General features: G+C 37.3%; 1 protein-coding gene across 1 annotated transcript; it reads left to right on the top strand.

Annotated features, from left to right (window-relative positions):
- Positions 1–11,641: 11,641 nt before the first annotated feature.
- Positions 11,642–13,873, top strand: LOC143460665 (type-1 angiotensin II receptor A-like). The gene has a single exon (XM_076958275.1). The coding sequence runs from the start codon at positions 12,014–12,016 to the stop codon at positions 13,169–13,171; it is 1,158 nt and encodes a 385-aa protein (XP_076814390.1). The 5' UTR covers positions 11,642–12,013; the 3' UTR covers positions 13,172–13,873.
- The last annotated feature ends 2,135 nt before the right edge of the window (positions 13,874–16,008 follow it).

Raw genomic sequence — 16,008 nt, 5'->3', positions numbered from 1 at the left:
CTGTCGTTTCGATCAGCTGTCGTTTCGATCAGGTGTCGTTCGATTAAGTGTCTTTCGATAAAGTGTCGTTCGATTAAGTGTCGTTCGATAAAGTGTCTTTCGATAAGGTGTCGCGTCACGGTGATATATACAAAACGATATATACATCTTTATGATATATACATCACAATTCATTAATGCACACCATTACAAAGACCGCACATCACAATGGCTCATTGTTTCAATGTTTGAGAAACACGCAAAAATCTTGCTTGAACTGTCGGTTCGATAAAGTGTCGTTCGATCAACTGTCGTTTTGATTAACTGTCGGTTCGATAAAGTGTCGTTCGATCAGCTGTCGTTTCGATAAAGTGTCGTTCGATCAGGTGTCGGCTCGATTAACTGTCGTTCGATAAAGTGTCTTTCGATCAGCTGTCGTTTCGATCAGGTGTCGTTCGATAAAGTGTCGTTCGATAAAGTGTCTTTCGATAAGGTGTCGTAGTACCAAGAATCACAATACGGTGACCGGCAGATTTTCGCTGATGGCTTATCACTATCATTTTGTAAAAGCGCAAAAAAGCAGTGCGGTGGCGTAATGGTTGACGATGGGGCTCGAATGCCGAAGATATCGGGTTCGAATCTTGATAATGTTTGACTTTCTTTTTCGTCAAAATTTATTTTTGATCTAATCTAGTCGTGAGAGGCTTTGTCGGATGGGATTAGTTTTAGGTTAATTTACACTTTGGAAAAATTAGTACATCATTTTAAGTTGAAAATTAACATACATTTCAATTTACTGATTAGTAGGGCAAGTTTTTGCAACTTTTTTTTACAGCTTCCGGCAGCTTCCTAAATACTCAGAATTTATGTAGTATGATGTTTTAAGCTGTTTGTAGGAATTTTATATTGCAACTTTTTGCAACTTTTTTCTATTTTTCATGCAACTTTTTACTGCAACTTTTATTAAGTATTGCGCAAAATGTAAAGGAGTGATTTAAAAAACATGCTATAAAACTTTTTCTAGTATATTTCTATTCTCTTTGCTTTGCATAACAAAGAGATATGTGTTGGATTAGCTGCATCTCAATGTTATCAATGACGCAACACTTGGCTTGCAAGCTAGAAGTTTAACAACCCCAGCCAAGCACGACAGTGCCTAAACTAAATTAGAAGTGGAAGTATGACTTGGCTTTTGGCCAAGCCCGCACAAACGGAAACAGGTTGTGTCTAGTCTTTCGAGGTCAATTTTTGTTGAGATAGCTTAGTTAGTTGCAGACCTAGGGGGTTTGGGGTGTGGTATTTGACTTGTTTTGGGGGGAGGGGAGGGGTGGGTTAAGGCTTTGCTGTTTGGCTTATTGCTGAAAATTATTTCCGCATTGCGTTATTTTCTTGCTGCATACCGGCAAAAATGTTATTTTCGGCGGTCTCGCCAGGCCGCCCGTGAAATGGGAAAGTGCCAAATTTGACAGCTCTACAGGAGCTGACAGCGAAATCCTGTCATGTAGGTTTCAAACCTAAAGAACATAAAAATGTATGCAAGATCGATTGTATAGCGAAGAAAGAAACAGAACAAGCAGACAACCTGCAAATCTTAAACTGTTGGGTTATACAACGGATCCTTTCGAGTATCTCATACATTAATGCTTTTAAAAACTTGTGCATAAATGCAACTTTATACTGCAACTTTTGTTAAAATTAAGTGCAACTTTCTCACGTTTTTAGTGCAACAAAAACTTGCCCTACTGATTAGTGTAATGGCCGTTTACCGTATTCCTATTTTCCTACTTCCGTAAACGGAGGCCGGTAAAATAAGTGTCTAATTCACTGGTTGCCGTTTACTGAAGTAGAAAAATACTAAATGCGTAACTGGCTGACGTTTACCAAATTAGCTTTTTACAAATTCGGTAACCGGCAGCCGGTGAAATAGATGTTGCCAAATTTTGACCAAATGACGTGTACAGAAGCCTCAATTCTTTCTTTCTTTATTATAAATCGGTGTGCAAAGAAAACGGTTCGGCATGCACGTTGATGAACCTCGTGCGTACAAGTGCCACATTTCCACATACGGTTCTCCGTCAAATCAATAGGCTACTAAGGTCTGTAGGCAGCGCTTAAGTGCTACAATACGGGTTGCAATGCTTTTAGATAATTATCACTAGGCGACATTTTTCAACTTTTTTTTAATTTTTTTCAAACAATTAATTGAGTTTACCTAATTTGACTATGCTGATTCCGAATTTGCAGTCAGAATTCACCCATCACGTCACACTTTTTTGCAAAAATTGAATGAAAATTTTACTCAAAAACGGTTGTATTAAGGGCGCTTGTGCCCATGGCTTTGAAGTCCTGGTGAAAACGTTCACCATGCTCCTCACTCATGTCACCCAAGTTTTTAGGAAAATTGTCCAAATGTGCGCGTAGAAAATGAACCTTTAAACTCATTAGACATCCAAGTGCTTGATAAGAAACCAACATGTTTTCTACAATATTTTGGTAATCCGGATCTTTAGTATTTCCAAGAAATTTAGATACAACTTCGGTGAAAGAGAGCCATGCTTTTTTTTCCACATCCGTCATGGTAACAAGAAATTGGGGGTCTTTGGTGAGTGTTCTGATTTGAGGTCCAACAAATACACCCTCTTTAACTTTCTCGGCACTCAAGTGAGGAAACTTTTCCCGAATGTATTTAAAACATACACCTTCTTTGTTGAGAGCTTTTACAAACTGTTTCATGAGACCCAGTTTAATATGTAATGGTGGAAGTATAACATTAGATCTGTCGATAAGAGCAGGCTGTAAAACATTTTTATAGCCTGGTGTAAGATACTCCCTCAACGGCCACTCACGTTAAATCCAATGATTTCTCCTGTCTCGGCTGTCCCATTCACACATAAAACAAGGCTACTTTGTAAATCCAGTTTGTTGACCCAGTAGCATATTTACGACTTTAAAATCAACGCAAACTTTCCATGTATGAGTGCTATATTGCAACTTCGAAAGAAAAAGTTTCATATTTTCGTAAGACTCCTTCATGCTAGTTGAATCTTCTTCTTCTTCTTCGTGTGGAGTAGATGGTTCTTTAATTTCAGAGAGGGAACAAAAACTTCATATTGTAGGGCAGGTGTTTGTTAGCCAGCTGACCAGGTTTTCATCCATTGTTGTCAGACCACGGTTTCCACAAGGATGGCGGTATGTGGGACAAGTGGTTATGACGTGGTCTGCAGTCTGCTCTTCTGCACCACACTCACAGGCCGCAGATGGAGCCATACCCCATTTGTGCATTGTTGAGCGGAAGAGGCCAACGCCAGTTCTAAGGCGATTGAGCTTTTTCCAAGCACCCCTGGGAAAATGCATTCCCGGTGGTGATGCTAGTTGAATGAGCTACATGGATAGAAGCAAATTGATTTGTATTGTGCAACAATACAGCTTTTAGGCTTGACTATGATACGCACAAGCTGGCATATGGTAGGCTACTGTACATGTGTTTGCATGTAGCCTGGTTTACTCACGATAAAATTATTATGACGTCACAATGATGTATAATGGCTATGACAATAGTAACTATGACCCAACAACGAGGAATACTTCATAGAACAGGCTGTTATTAGTAGTGAAGTGAAAAATTTTAAATCACAAATTATAAAAAATCTTGACGTGATAGAAAAAAAGCGACTTCATATTCGTAATCAGCGTGAGCAAATTATCTTAGAAGTCACCATTTTTGCCAGAAAATAAAAATCATGTCGACCAGTGTAATGAATGAATGCAATATATTCAGAAATAGCGTAGGCCTACTGTATTTTCTTGAATTTAAACCGCCCTTGAATAGAAGCCGCCCTCGAATAGAAGCCGCACAAAACTTTCAAAAATAAAAAATAGTAGCCGCAGTTTCTATTCAGGAAAATACGGTACTTGGAAATAGGACATAGCCTAGCCGTAGAGGTCAGGAACGAAGCTGATTGGGCTGTACTTTTGCATAAGCCTAAGGTTTGTCAGGCAGTTTCTAAAACACACATACCACATTTTCACCTGATGTATATCAACACTTTCTAGAACACGAAGCAGCAAAACGGCACAATGAAGCCGTTTTGGCAAGTTTCAATGTTGAACAAGGGCAGGACGCGAAGTCGTTGCTGTCAAAGAATGCACTTTGCTAGATGCAAAGTCTTTGCCTAAATATCAATAATTTGGGGCCGGCCGCTTTGAACATTTTCCCGGTAACAATTTGTGGCCCAGCCCGCTTCTGAAGACTATTCACGAGTTTTATTTTTAGTATCGTGGGTCAGTTTCACCATCGTTATGAATAATATCATTAAAGTTTACGACAATTTCTTGATCACCGGTAACAGTAACTGCAAGCGGCAAGGAATCTTACTTTATCTGGTCAGACTACGTCATGGATATTACATGCTGCTTTCAGTTTCCGGTTTGGAGCGCATTTCTCCTCGAGGTAGCTGTCTATTTCTGTTCATTCTCCTCGTCGTGTATAAATCCGTTGCATATTTGACATTGTATTGAGTTTAGAGTGTGTGGAGTTTAACCGATATCCACTTCTCAGTGAATAGACTCTTCCGCTCGGCTCGGGGCTCCAAAAGCCATAACCCGCTGAATAGAATTCTAGATAACGACTGCTACGTGATTATGAGCTACATTGTAGATAATATAATTGAAGCAGTATTAGTCGGATGTTTCGCGTAATATTTAGTAGAGATGTGCCTCGAGGAAGATTATTCGGGCTCGTGCGAACCCGAATATCATGAAGGTCGACACGAATGAATCCCGAATCTATTCGTATTAGAACCAAACAATAAAATTTCATCCAAAAGTAGTCAAGTCTTGCTTGTAACATGACGTAATCGATAAACAAGTCGCTTTCTTTAAAAAAAAAACAGTGTTTAAAAAACGATTGAAAAAGCAAAATCGTTAGGAAAACGACCTTCATTGTAAGAACTGCTTACTCTATTTTAGCATTGTCGAGAAACTAGATCATCATTTTTTAACAAAGTCAGCAAATTCATAAGTAATATTGTATTCGGGTTCGCCATTGTTGGTATTCGTGTTCTCCTGAATCTTCTACAAAGACGATATTCGGCGAATCTATTTGGGTTTGGGTTCGTATCGGCCCATCCGCAATATTTAGTACACGTTCAATTGATAATTCAGAGAACTTCTAGACCACATACGCAGCCCTTTTGAATATCCTTTTGGAGTTAGATAGCGTTAGGTTTCTATATGACAGCACTACAAAAATCGTGTGCACAGAATAAGTGAAAGTAAGTGCTTTGCAAATGAATGACTAAGTTGAAACTGTAGAATTAGTGGTATTATAACAAGTGAAAACTTTGTTTGCTGCTACTTGATAATAGAGACGGCAGAGTTGTAGCTAAGTAACACTTCTTCCATTTCTGATGTCATTTAGACAAAGCCGAGCGCCAGCAGCGTACCGAATGGGAAGTGTGAAAACGTTCTTTCAACAAGAGACACAAAGTGTGAACGGTCTCTTAAGCATGTGCTGATTAAACAGGATTAGCAGCAAAGTGAAAGAGTCCAATCGTCTGTTGATCTGATTAAAAAATAGAAACCGCACAAAATGATCAGAAATAAAAAATAGTAGCCACGGCTTTTATCTTCGAAAAAAATACAATAAATAAGTTAATTATAATTAATCAATGTTTGCAATGGTCAGTGGTTTTGGATATCAAATTTGTTCAAACCAGAAAATAAAAAAAAGCATAAAAAACCAACCATCCAAGAACATATATAGGTTACATCGCCACACAACAAGTGCGACAAGTCCAGCAGGTCTCGAACAGCTGAAACATAAAGAGTTTAAAGCGCAACGAAATACATCACGCTATATATGTGCTGTTGAGCCGTTCCTAATCCACCAGACCCACACTCCGGCTAACTTGGGAACTATTTGTAGGAAAATAAAATGAACAGAAGCACAGGCATAACCTGAATTGGAGTGACGTCTCAAAAGAGCGTCTGTATGTGCCTCCTTGTCCTAAAGTTGACTAACTCTAAATGCGAACTGTGAAATAGAGAAAGATACAACTTTTTCGGCAAATAAGCGTGGTGTCCTACCATTGCCTAGCTGATAATTTGGCGAACGCTACAAGTCATTACTGGGTTCAAGCTGTAATTTCTGCAAAAATTTGATGCCATCATAGGCCTATACAATACCATATGTCCATATTGCGATTAGCATTGTCGTAACCAAGTCACTTTTTTCTAACTTGAGTCAAGTCGAGTTAGTTTAAACTTTAACTCAAGTCAAGTTAATGCATTTATAACTTAAAATTTTCCTGACATCAAACTATGCGTTGCGGTGGTTACCATAACGTCATAGCATAGTAATAACGTCATATTGTCAGGCCATAACGTCATAGCTGTTTGCAAATTAATGTGAGTCATATTTTTTAAGAAAAGTGTAAATTTTTAAAAAATGTCTGATTTGTTGCCCTAAGCTCCATTTTTTGACGTTACCGTTGTCATAACGTGATTCGGACCATTATGCACTCTGACTCCAGTCAAGTCGAGTCATTTAGGCTGTTTGACTCGAGTCATCATAAAATGTGATTCGAGTCATTACAACAGTGGCGGTTAGTCGCTTACCTGCGACTTTGCTACATACGGCAGTGAATAATGATGTTTGTATACGCTTTTTCAGCAGTGGTTTCGGAGTTTTGGTACAGTATAAGATTTCTTCTCTTACTGTCATCTGCCTCCTTCTCGCTTTTCCGGGGGTTGTTTATTTTGATGTGAAAAAACTTAAGATGGTTTAAAACTTTTTAATTCTTATTGATGTGTAAAATTATGTTGCCAATATGACAATTTTTATGTCTTGAGGCGAAATTACAGGTGTTAGTTTGGTTAGTTGTAATTACCATTTTAAGAAAGACTGGGAGAATTGCATTTAATGAGTTTGTTTAGAATCAAACAAAGGTGGTTATGGCGTAATAACTGTACCGATTCATGACGACCACCTATTTGAATGATTTCACGCGAGTCGATGTTTGAATGTGTGCACCACCTAACTGAGTGGATGAAATGGAAATGGAGGCGTAGTGAGTTAGTGACGTAATATTGTCAGGAGATCGACGCAAATATAAGAAAATGTTAGAAGTTAATTTTCTTGTAATGGACAGACTCAGACGAGCTCTATTAAACCAGTATTAAGTCATTTCTGTTGTTATAAGTAACCTACTTGTATTTCAATTCTGGGGGCCCCTAAAATCCAGGGGCTCCGGCTGCAGCCCAGTTAACCACCCCCTTAATCCGCCATTGGCGTAACATGGCTACTACAAATAATCGTTTCTATCAATTTGTTAGTTTATTATCAGCTAATAGTCTAGACTCTAGAACCACATGTTTTGTTAAAGATGTTTATACAAATATGGCTTTAAAAATCGCAAAATACACAACAGAAGGCAACCGAAGAAAACGCTACCAGCCTGCAACTCTCCTTATATACCGGGTTAATCATGAGTAAGCTACTGATTTTTATGCGCCATTTGATCTTATATTCATGAGCCATAGTGGCGCACAAATTAAAAATAGGCGTGTAAGGCAGTTGATCAGATACCACAATCCTGCTTCTCGAACAGGATTCTTAAAAAATCTTCATCGACGCTCCGAAAAATTGATAGTATTCATCGTGTTATTTTTTATTCGTTTGTTCATGTATTAAATTATTCATCTTATTTACCTAATTTTGTCTAAACAGCGCAAGAGACTTGCTAAATATAGTATAGGTCTAAATAAATCTACGCTCGTGATTCTTTTGAGCTGTTTATGATTTGGACTTAAACTATGCCTTAAAAAGGCTAATGAAACAAAAATTAAAACGCAATTTATCATAAGCATACTATTACTCACACCAGCATGAAATTTGACAATTTAGCAAACAACAACAACCTCTTTTTTCTCTTACCTTTTCAAACGGGACTTTCTTCTTCGTAAGATTTGTAGAGTTCATTACTCTGACCGCTAGGCAACGGCAAGGCATCGGTTCGATTTTGAAAAGATATACAGCGGAAAAAGTATCAACATAAAATGTATTAGTTGTTAGTTGGTCTCAATCCCCATTCTACGTGAAAAAAGCTTGAGAAATCTTTTTTAAGGACTCGATTTTTATTCCCCATACGAGCTGCGGTTATCCGCAAAATGGAAATAAATTTGATAATAATTTGAAATAAAATAAATTAAAATTTGCCTAAAACCGTTTTGCCATTACTTTCCCTAAGGTCCGCCGTAAACGCATGGCGTACGTTTGCGACAGAAGATATTCAGTTGCTCAATAAACAAATCAAACCGTTAGAACTTAATAAACTTGTTAGAAACAAAAAAATTGTTATGCACGTTTTCACTTCGGTTTTTTAAAGGTGTTATAGAATACTACCTGCTCATCGGCGCAAACGTTGGTAACAGCATTTCACAAGCTCATAATAATCGACCACAACATTTTGCCAAACAATCCAATGGGTTATTTATGGAATATGTCAAACTAAAACCCGTTATTCCGAATGAGCGTACCGAAAGTTTGAGACACAATGGCATTGTTAACACCCAATAGAATCTCTTATAAAAGCGTTTTACACAACGGTAAAATTTCCCAACAAAGTTTAGCAGTGAGCAATTAGAGAACAGGCCTAGCCCATTTGTCCTTTCATTGCAAGTTGGTTTGCGATATTAGCGTGACAGCAACCATTGTTAAAATTGATCAGGAGCAAGAACTGTAAGAAGTAGGAAAATGAAAATAGAAATTTTCCAAACTCTTTTTTATGCATCATTGCACTAGTATTTGCGTTATAGGCTATAGTAAAATAGAAAGCAAAAACGAATTTCGTTGATTTTGAAATGATTAAAACTACGATTATGAAGAAAACGTGTTTTGCGTTGATATCATTAAAAACGTTGCGACATGCATAGGAAATTGTATGATCAAATCACGAGATTCTATAGTTGAGATATCGATATATGACGCCATGTTTTCAAAGCAAAAATTGTTAAATAAAACCGTATTCATAGAAATGCTTTGCTCATAAACTATTATTTATGACTTAAGCTTTAAAAAAAGATTTTCCAAAGACTTGACACCAAAACTAAACCATATAACTTAACAGGATGTCATACGTCACAACTGTATTTTGGCTACCGTTATATAATACCCCAAAAAGCTTAAATGATTAATGAGAAATAAAGTTCACAAACTGGAAGGCATAGACAACGTTAAAATGTATTCGTTTATCAAGTTATTTTTTACTTTTTTTTTGCAGATTGCTCCAAAATCCAAATTGTTTTTCATTTTCGGTCAGGACGTGAACAACCGTACGTAGGACGGGAGGGCGGAATGCAAAAATACTTGGAGTGACTCTTGGTATTATAAATAGCCTACAGTTAATTCCCAGGAAGACTTATTCAAGAGTCTAAAGTTGACATCATTAGCCAGAAAGTGAAAGTGTAAGAATAGATTGTCAGATCATCTACGTTGTTACGGAATGAAAGAAAATCATCTATTAGTTAAAATCTTAGAAGAGAGGCAAATAAGTCTGTAAAGTGTAGAAGTTATAAGTTTAAAACTTTGATTTTGCGTTTGATTAAATTGAGATTAGAAGATAGATTTGGTTAAATTCGGTTCAGTGAGTGTTAGCTTAGTTGATAAGTTATAGCAGTTAAAAAGCTAATGTCGGTTTCTCTACAATTTTTTGGGTAATTAATGACAGACTAAAAATTAACCAAGAAATTTATTCTTACAAGCGGCAAACCTTACAGATGTAGAACAGGTAATGAAGATGCCGCTTTCGGATAAACTTCCAAAACCCATTATGATGTAATAAATATGAATTGGCCAATGGTATGATACCTTGATTATTAGCAGACTGGTTAGTTAAAAGCTGTTGACAAAGTGCTATACTGTAGTAAGGCTTTGGCTCCGCCGAAAGATATTCTCGTAATATTCCATCTTATTCTTGTGAATAATCTTGGTGGAGTTAAAAGCGGGAAATTCCTTCGAATTTGAGAGAGTTTTTGAAAAACAGAAAGTCATTGATTTGGAAATTTTCAAAATCCTGACGCAATATTTCAGAAATTAAAATTTGGAATTTTTTGGTGGAGCCCCGCGAGAAAAATTTACAATGTGTCATTTCGCAATTTTTGTTGTGGATTTTCCGCAAAGGAAAATAATCAACACCGCCTTGGTAAATTTTTGTTGTCAATTCTCAGCAAAATTCTCTCGGCCAAGGTGTTCTAGTGCCAAAGTATACGAAGTAAAAATAGGTTGACATCACAAATGAATGACATCATGAATAAATTAGTGTCGTTCAATCGCATTTCTTTACATTCAGCTTGCATGGGCTACTAACAACAAACCATTCCGTTCCCGGTGGAATCCCGGCTTAATAGCGTCACGTAATGCTTTCATAAGCTTAAACATATTACGTATATAAATTAACTATAACAAAAGAAGTCTGAAACCACCAAAGTAAATAAAGTTTCTATTTTTAGAATATCTGTTTATTCATCGTGTATACTGGTCATAATACTCGTTTGTGTTGATTTACATCGGTGTATATGGAATTGAAATAATTAATGGTCATATAGTAGAATAACCAAAATTAAATGTTAGCAACACATTTAAAAGTATGATGATTTTTACGTTATCCCTCGTACCAGTGCATATTTTGCTTACACAAGCTGCTTTTTGCACATGCGCAGATAGTTCTGTAATTGTTTAGCAAACTGTAGTGCTTGTTACCAAATTGGCGGCCTGTATGTAATTAATCCATGATGAAAAAATGTTCGAATTTCCGCTGTTTGCACGCAACTAACATAAATCAACTCCAATTTTTAAAGGTTATTAATTTATGCTATACCAAGTATTTTCTTGCAGCAGACGGGCAACATGTGAACGTGTATGCAAATAACGTACATATTATATATATCATATATTGCAAGATTTTGAATGGGTAGAATAAAGTTATATTTTGACTCGTTTACCAAACTGTTATATAGGAGGTGTTGCAGATATATGCAATTTTACAGAGCTAAGACGCTTAAAAAAAGTTTGTTACCCGTATAATGTAATTAACCTTATAGAATGTAGATGAATGCGCTACTTTAAACCATTCTTTCTATGAGCAAAAAACGCATCCATCTCCTCGTGTTTACAAATAACGATTGTTTAGTTGCTATATTTGGCTATATTTATATGAAATTTACCTATTTTGAACAAAGCAAATCACCAAGCGTTGTGCATATTTCAGAATATCGAATCAAATCGACTGAATCTCTGATATTTTGAGTTTACTTTTTAATCCGTGGAGTATTTGAAATTCAAAATATTTAGTTGTTAACGCAACTTCAAGCTCTACAGTAGAACATGACCAATAGCCAAGCTATCGTTTGATTGTTGGCACGTAGCTTGTGCCAGTAGGTGATGACTGATGAGTTTGAAAATAACGTCACGGTTATTTTTGTTATTGTAACTGGGATCGTGACGTCACGTCCTCTAGTCACGTCATGCATGTCGTTATATGCATATGGTGTAAGTTTTGTTGAAATCTGCCATCATAGGAATTTGTCAGATTGTCCTTGCCAGCCTAGAGGAAGCGTTTCAGTTTGGAAAGGAAATGTCTTTTGTGGAAACGCCAGATAGAGAGCAAAAATGATTAACATTTGTCGTAGATCGTATGTACCACGTCAACAGTTATATTTCAAGAGCTATTAAATTGGAAATAGACCTCGACCACAGCTGTAAGCGTTAAGGCTGTTTTTGTCCTATATTAAGACAAAAGGCGTTTAAATGCGGTTAGTTGGCGAGCAAGCTATATGTTGGCAATTGATAGATATTAAATGATTGCTTAACTCAATTTGAAATTAGATCATTGATTAGGACTACCGAGAGTTTTTTAAATTTTACTGGAGTTTTAAAATATTTTTCGAATATCATACAGTGTATGAGATTTATTTAATATCAAGCAATAAATCCATTATCTTGTTTTCAGTGATAAGATTCAAAGATAAAGTTTTAATGCAAATGGAAAATCAAAACATGAATATCGACAGGCAAGACGAATTCTTTCCGTTGACTGTTATTCTACTTACGGTATTCATCCTTGCCAGCGTTGGTAATATCTTCGTCATAGTGAGTTTATTACGACGATATCGTTCCTGGACAGTATCGATGAGTTATCTCTTTAATTTGGCTATAGCTGACCTTCTTTTTGCCTGCACTATCCCCTTTTGGGTGGATTTCTACTACAAGGATATGACGTGGCATTATGGAGACGCCATGTGCAAAGTGGCGGGCACCATCACTTTCTTGAATTTATATGGAAGTGTCTTCTTTTTGACTGCCATGGCGATTGACCGGTGGATGGCTGTCGTCCATTATCTGACTTTGGAGAAATACCGTCGTCTCAGTATCGCGCGTTGGGTTTGTGTCGCGGTTTGGCTTTCCGCTTTTCTTTTGTCCGTTCCTAGTCTCCTTTACGACTCTGCAACAAAAAGGGTAATCGCAAACGATCGCGTAAACGCCAGCTCGCTTGCTAACGCCACATCCGTCCCGCAGTTGACTTCAACGGAGGATGCAACAACCTTTGTTCCGGCGAATGCTTCCACCGAAATCAACTTGCCAGAAGACGGGGAAGACATTTTTAACGTGTGTTCGTTTCCCTGCGCGCCAATGGTTCCTTTGGGCAACCCGAATAGGAACATCATCTTAGGGACGTATTACTTCCTCAACTTCATCTTCGGGTTTGCAATACCGATGATTGTGATAAGTGCATGCTACATCCAGGTGTTGATAACTGTCAGAAATAGGCTGTTAAACAGCAGCGCCAGAAAGTACAGTTTGGCCAGGCTTATCGTTTTCATCATTGTTGCCTTTTTCGTGTTCCAGCTGCCAGAGCAAACAGTTAATATTTACAACGCCTTTTCCTACTGGATAAAAGGCGGAGTACCGAGTGCACGGTTTTATGTCTATTTCTCCACGTACTCCGTTTGCTTTACCTGGTCGCGCACCTGTGTGAATCCCATTGCTTATATTATTGCAAGGAAAGATTTTCGGAAACACGTGGCAGCCATTTTTCGGTGCAAGAAATCAGCGACCGCTACTCAGGTCACAGTTGCAAAAACTCGTAATAACCCTGACGTCGAACAAGCGGTCCAAACCGAATCCACAATTTAGCTGAAATTTGTTAACTGTTTTTTTGAGCCGCGCCAAAGCAGTTGTGAGCCAGATGCGGTCAGATGGTCTGGACTTCAGTTTTTGAGAGGAACTGCTATCTACAACCTATAGTGATTGTCACTATAAAACAAACATGAAGCTATATAAATTTATTTTGTAATCTATACAGAATTGGAAGACATTGCACATCTTATTTGTGTACACTTTTCGACAGTGTGTTAAATGTGCTGTGTACATATTATACCTTTCCAAGCTGTTTAATGCGCTTTGACACGACTTTGCGCAGTGTCTTGCAAGAATTTTAAACACATTTCTTTGATTGTCTTCAAATGATGATCTTTCATATAACTTTTATTATTTAAGACTTTCTATTTTTGATATGTCTGTTTGGTGTCATGGATTTGCGTAAATTTTGCGGCAGTTTTTCTAAATCACAGATTAAGCAATCTTGTTACTATAAATTGTTGCTTTTGGGGCCTGCATTTTCTATCTGGGCTTGCTCCGTATTAAGCATGGTACAATTGGTACCATTTTTTGGTTTTACAGTATCACTACTTCATATAGATTTTAATAACATCTAAAACTTCGTATTTTTTATTATTTTGTCAATACGTTTTTGTAAAACATGCTTTTCATTTCTGATATGTAGAAACATCATCTAAGTGTATAAGTGCAAATGATTCTTTCTTTTCATTTACGCGTTGTTTGTATAATATATCGAAAATGTCAATTGCAATTTGTTTTGCTTGATAAGGTAAGGCGCAAAGGTCAGAGAGCTACAAGCAGTTCAGAGCATGGAAGGTTTTTAGAGAGATATTATGTGCTAAGCATCGAAGATACTTTATTACACAGGGCAAGCTACTGCGTCGTAACTCCCACCAAGTGTACAGTGTAAGCTACAACACCTTCTAACATTAAAGATTGGATGTATCGTTGATGGCTAGCTTTATTTTAGCGTGTCTACTAGCCGCATGAATTCAGTTTCGACTTATAGGTGCTTCATGAAACAAACTCAGGACGTAGCCAGTAAGCAAAACTGCGGAAATCCGTTTAGTCAAACGTGCTTAAACTGCAAAATTTGTTTGCTAAGTCGTGTCTTAAATGAAGGTGTACAAAAAAGCGCTCACAGTAAAAACTATAGCAAGGTTAAGTTGGTTACAACCGACAGATCTTCTAGTTATTACCTAATAAATTTTACCAATTAACAAGTTACAAATAACAAGATTTAGAGAAACACTTCATCAGCTGTCCATATAGAGAACACGTGGAGACTTTCTGTGACATATTTTTGCATAATTAGCAAAAACATCGTCTTATGGATAAAATTATATTGGTCATGTTTTCTTAGATGATCGTGAAAGTATCGCTAAATGGCACTGTTTGTTGTGATTGGATGTAAACTTTTTGCCTATTGCATAGTGCCCCGGGAAAAAAAGAAGTACAACTGCCAACAATAAAGCCAAATAACCGGACAAAATAGACGGTCCATGTAGGCAACGCAAAGTTAGCCACAAATAACGCTAAGCATTTTTAAGAGGCAGCCGAGCTGAAAAAAGCTTACCAGGCTTAAATTTCGCTTCAGTCCATGCAATCATTCCATTTTTAGTCATTGGCGCGGTGGGGACGAAAATTAGTTGCCTTACTAGCTGTTGATAGCATGCACGAGAAAAAAGCTCCAACACCTGTGAGGCTTGAAACCTGTACGAAAATAGTGATATTATCAAAACTGCTGATCACTACTAGCGCTGCAAATAAACCCATAAACCCAGAAACAAAGAACATTTAAAATTTCTTAAAAACACGTTATTCAGTCTTGAGCAAAGGAGTAAATGACGTGTTACGACAACAGATTGTTAATAATAGGGCTTCATAGTGCTTTACATCGCTGGATGGACAAGGAAAAACATTGGAGACGAGACATTTCAAAGCTGGGCACGAGCGCGCTCGTTTATTGCAAGCGATCTCGCGAGCGGTGATCATTTGTCAAAATGCGGCGCGCTCACGATTTTTTTGGTCTTCCGCTCGCGCTCGCTCACTTAGCACAAAAACACGCTGTGAACTTTTTTCTGAAGTTTACAAATTATATAGAAGTTTTAATTGCTTTGAGGCCAATTGTAATTTTCTGCTGCACACCATTGCAAGATCTTTCTAGAGATGTAAATCACATCATTTCATGGCATTACTGCTCGTTTCATGACGTGATCTACTTTGGTAGGTATAAAAAAATAATAATGTACCAGAAGAGATACCATAGCCGCCCAATACAAGATGGCGTTGAGAAGAAAGTTTTCTTTGATGGATTCGACGATGTTTAGTAATTATATCACGAATTTTTGCAAAGAATCAGAGATCCTTGAAAATATATAAAACAAGAACCAGTCGCAGTAATTGCAATAAACACACCAAAAACAATAAACACACCAAATATTCATAATTTTATGGTGTGCTTTAATCAACTTGAACTTTTAACTTCAACTGCCATTGAACTTTTCTAGCAATGTCATCATAACATGCGTAGTAGAGAAACATATCCCGCAAGAAAGATTATCTGGCCTTGCTTATGACCGTAATAAGGATTAAAAAAGGTCACGTCGAATTTCTATATGCGCTTTAAACAACGTTTTTTTCGGATAGCTCTATATAGGGCTTAGATTTGTGCTTCGTAACCTTTAAGGTTCATTTTCCCTTTTAGAACTTATTGAAACCCTTTCAAGGCTTTAGAAGTAAAACTTGCTCAAGCGCATATCCAATGATTACAGAGCGAGAAATAAGTGAGTGACCACTTAACCCAAGTAGCTAACGCAACCCATTGTTAAAAATTGGCCTAAGAGGTTAGG

This window comes from Clavelina lepadiformis, chromosome 5, assembly GCF_947623445.1.
Source record: "Clavelina lepadiformis chromosome 5, kaClaLepa1.1, whole genome shotgun sequence".
Taxonomy (NCBI): Eukaryota; Metazoa; Chordata; class Ascidiacea; order Aplousobranchia; family Clavelinidae; genus Clavelina; species Clavelina lepadiformis.
Note: the sequence above shows the minus strand (reverse complement) of the source record. Positions and strands in the feature narration are given on the sequence as shown.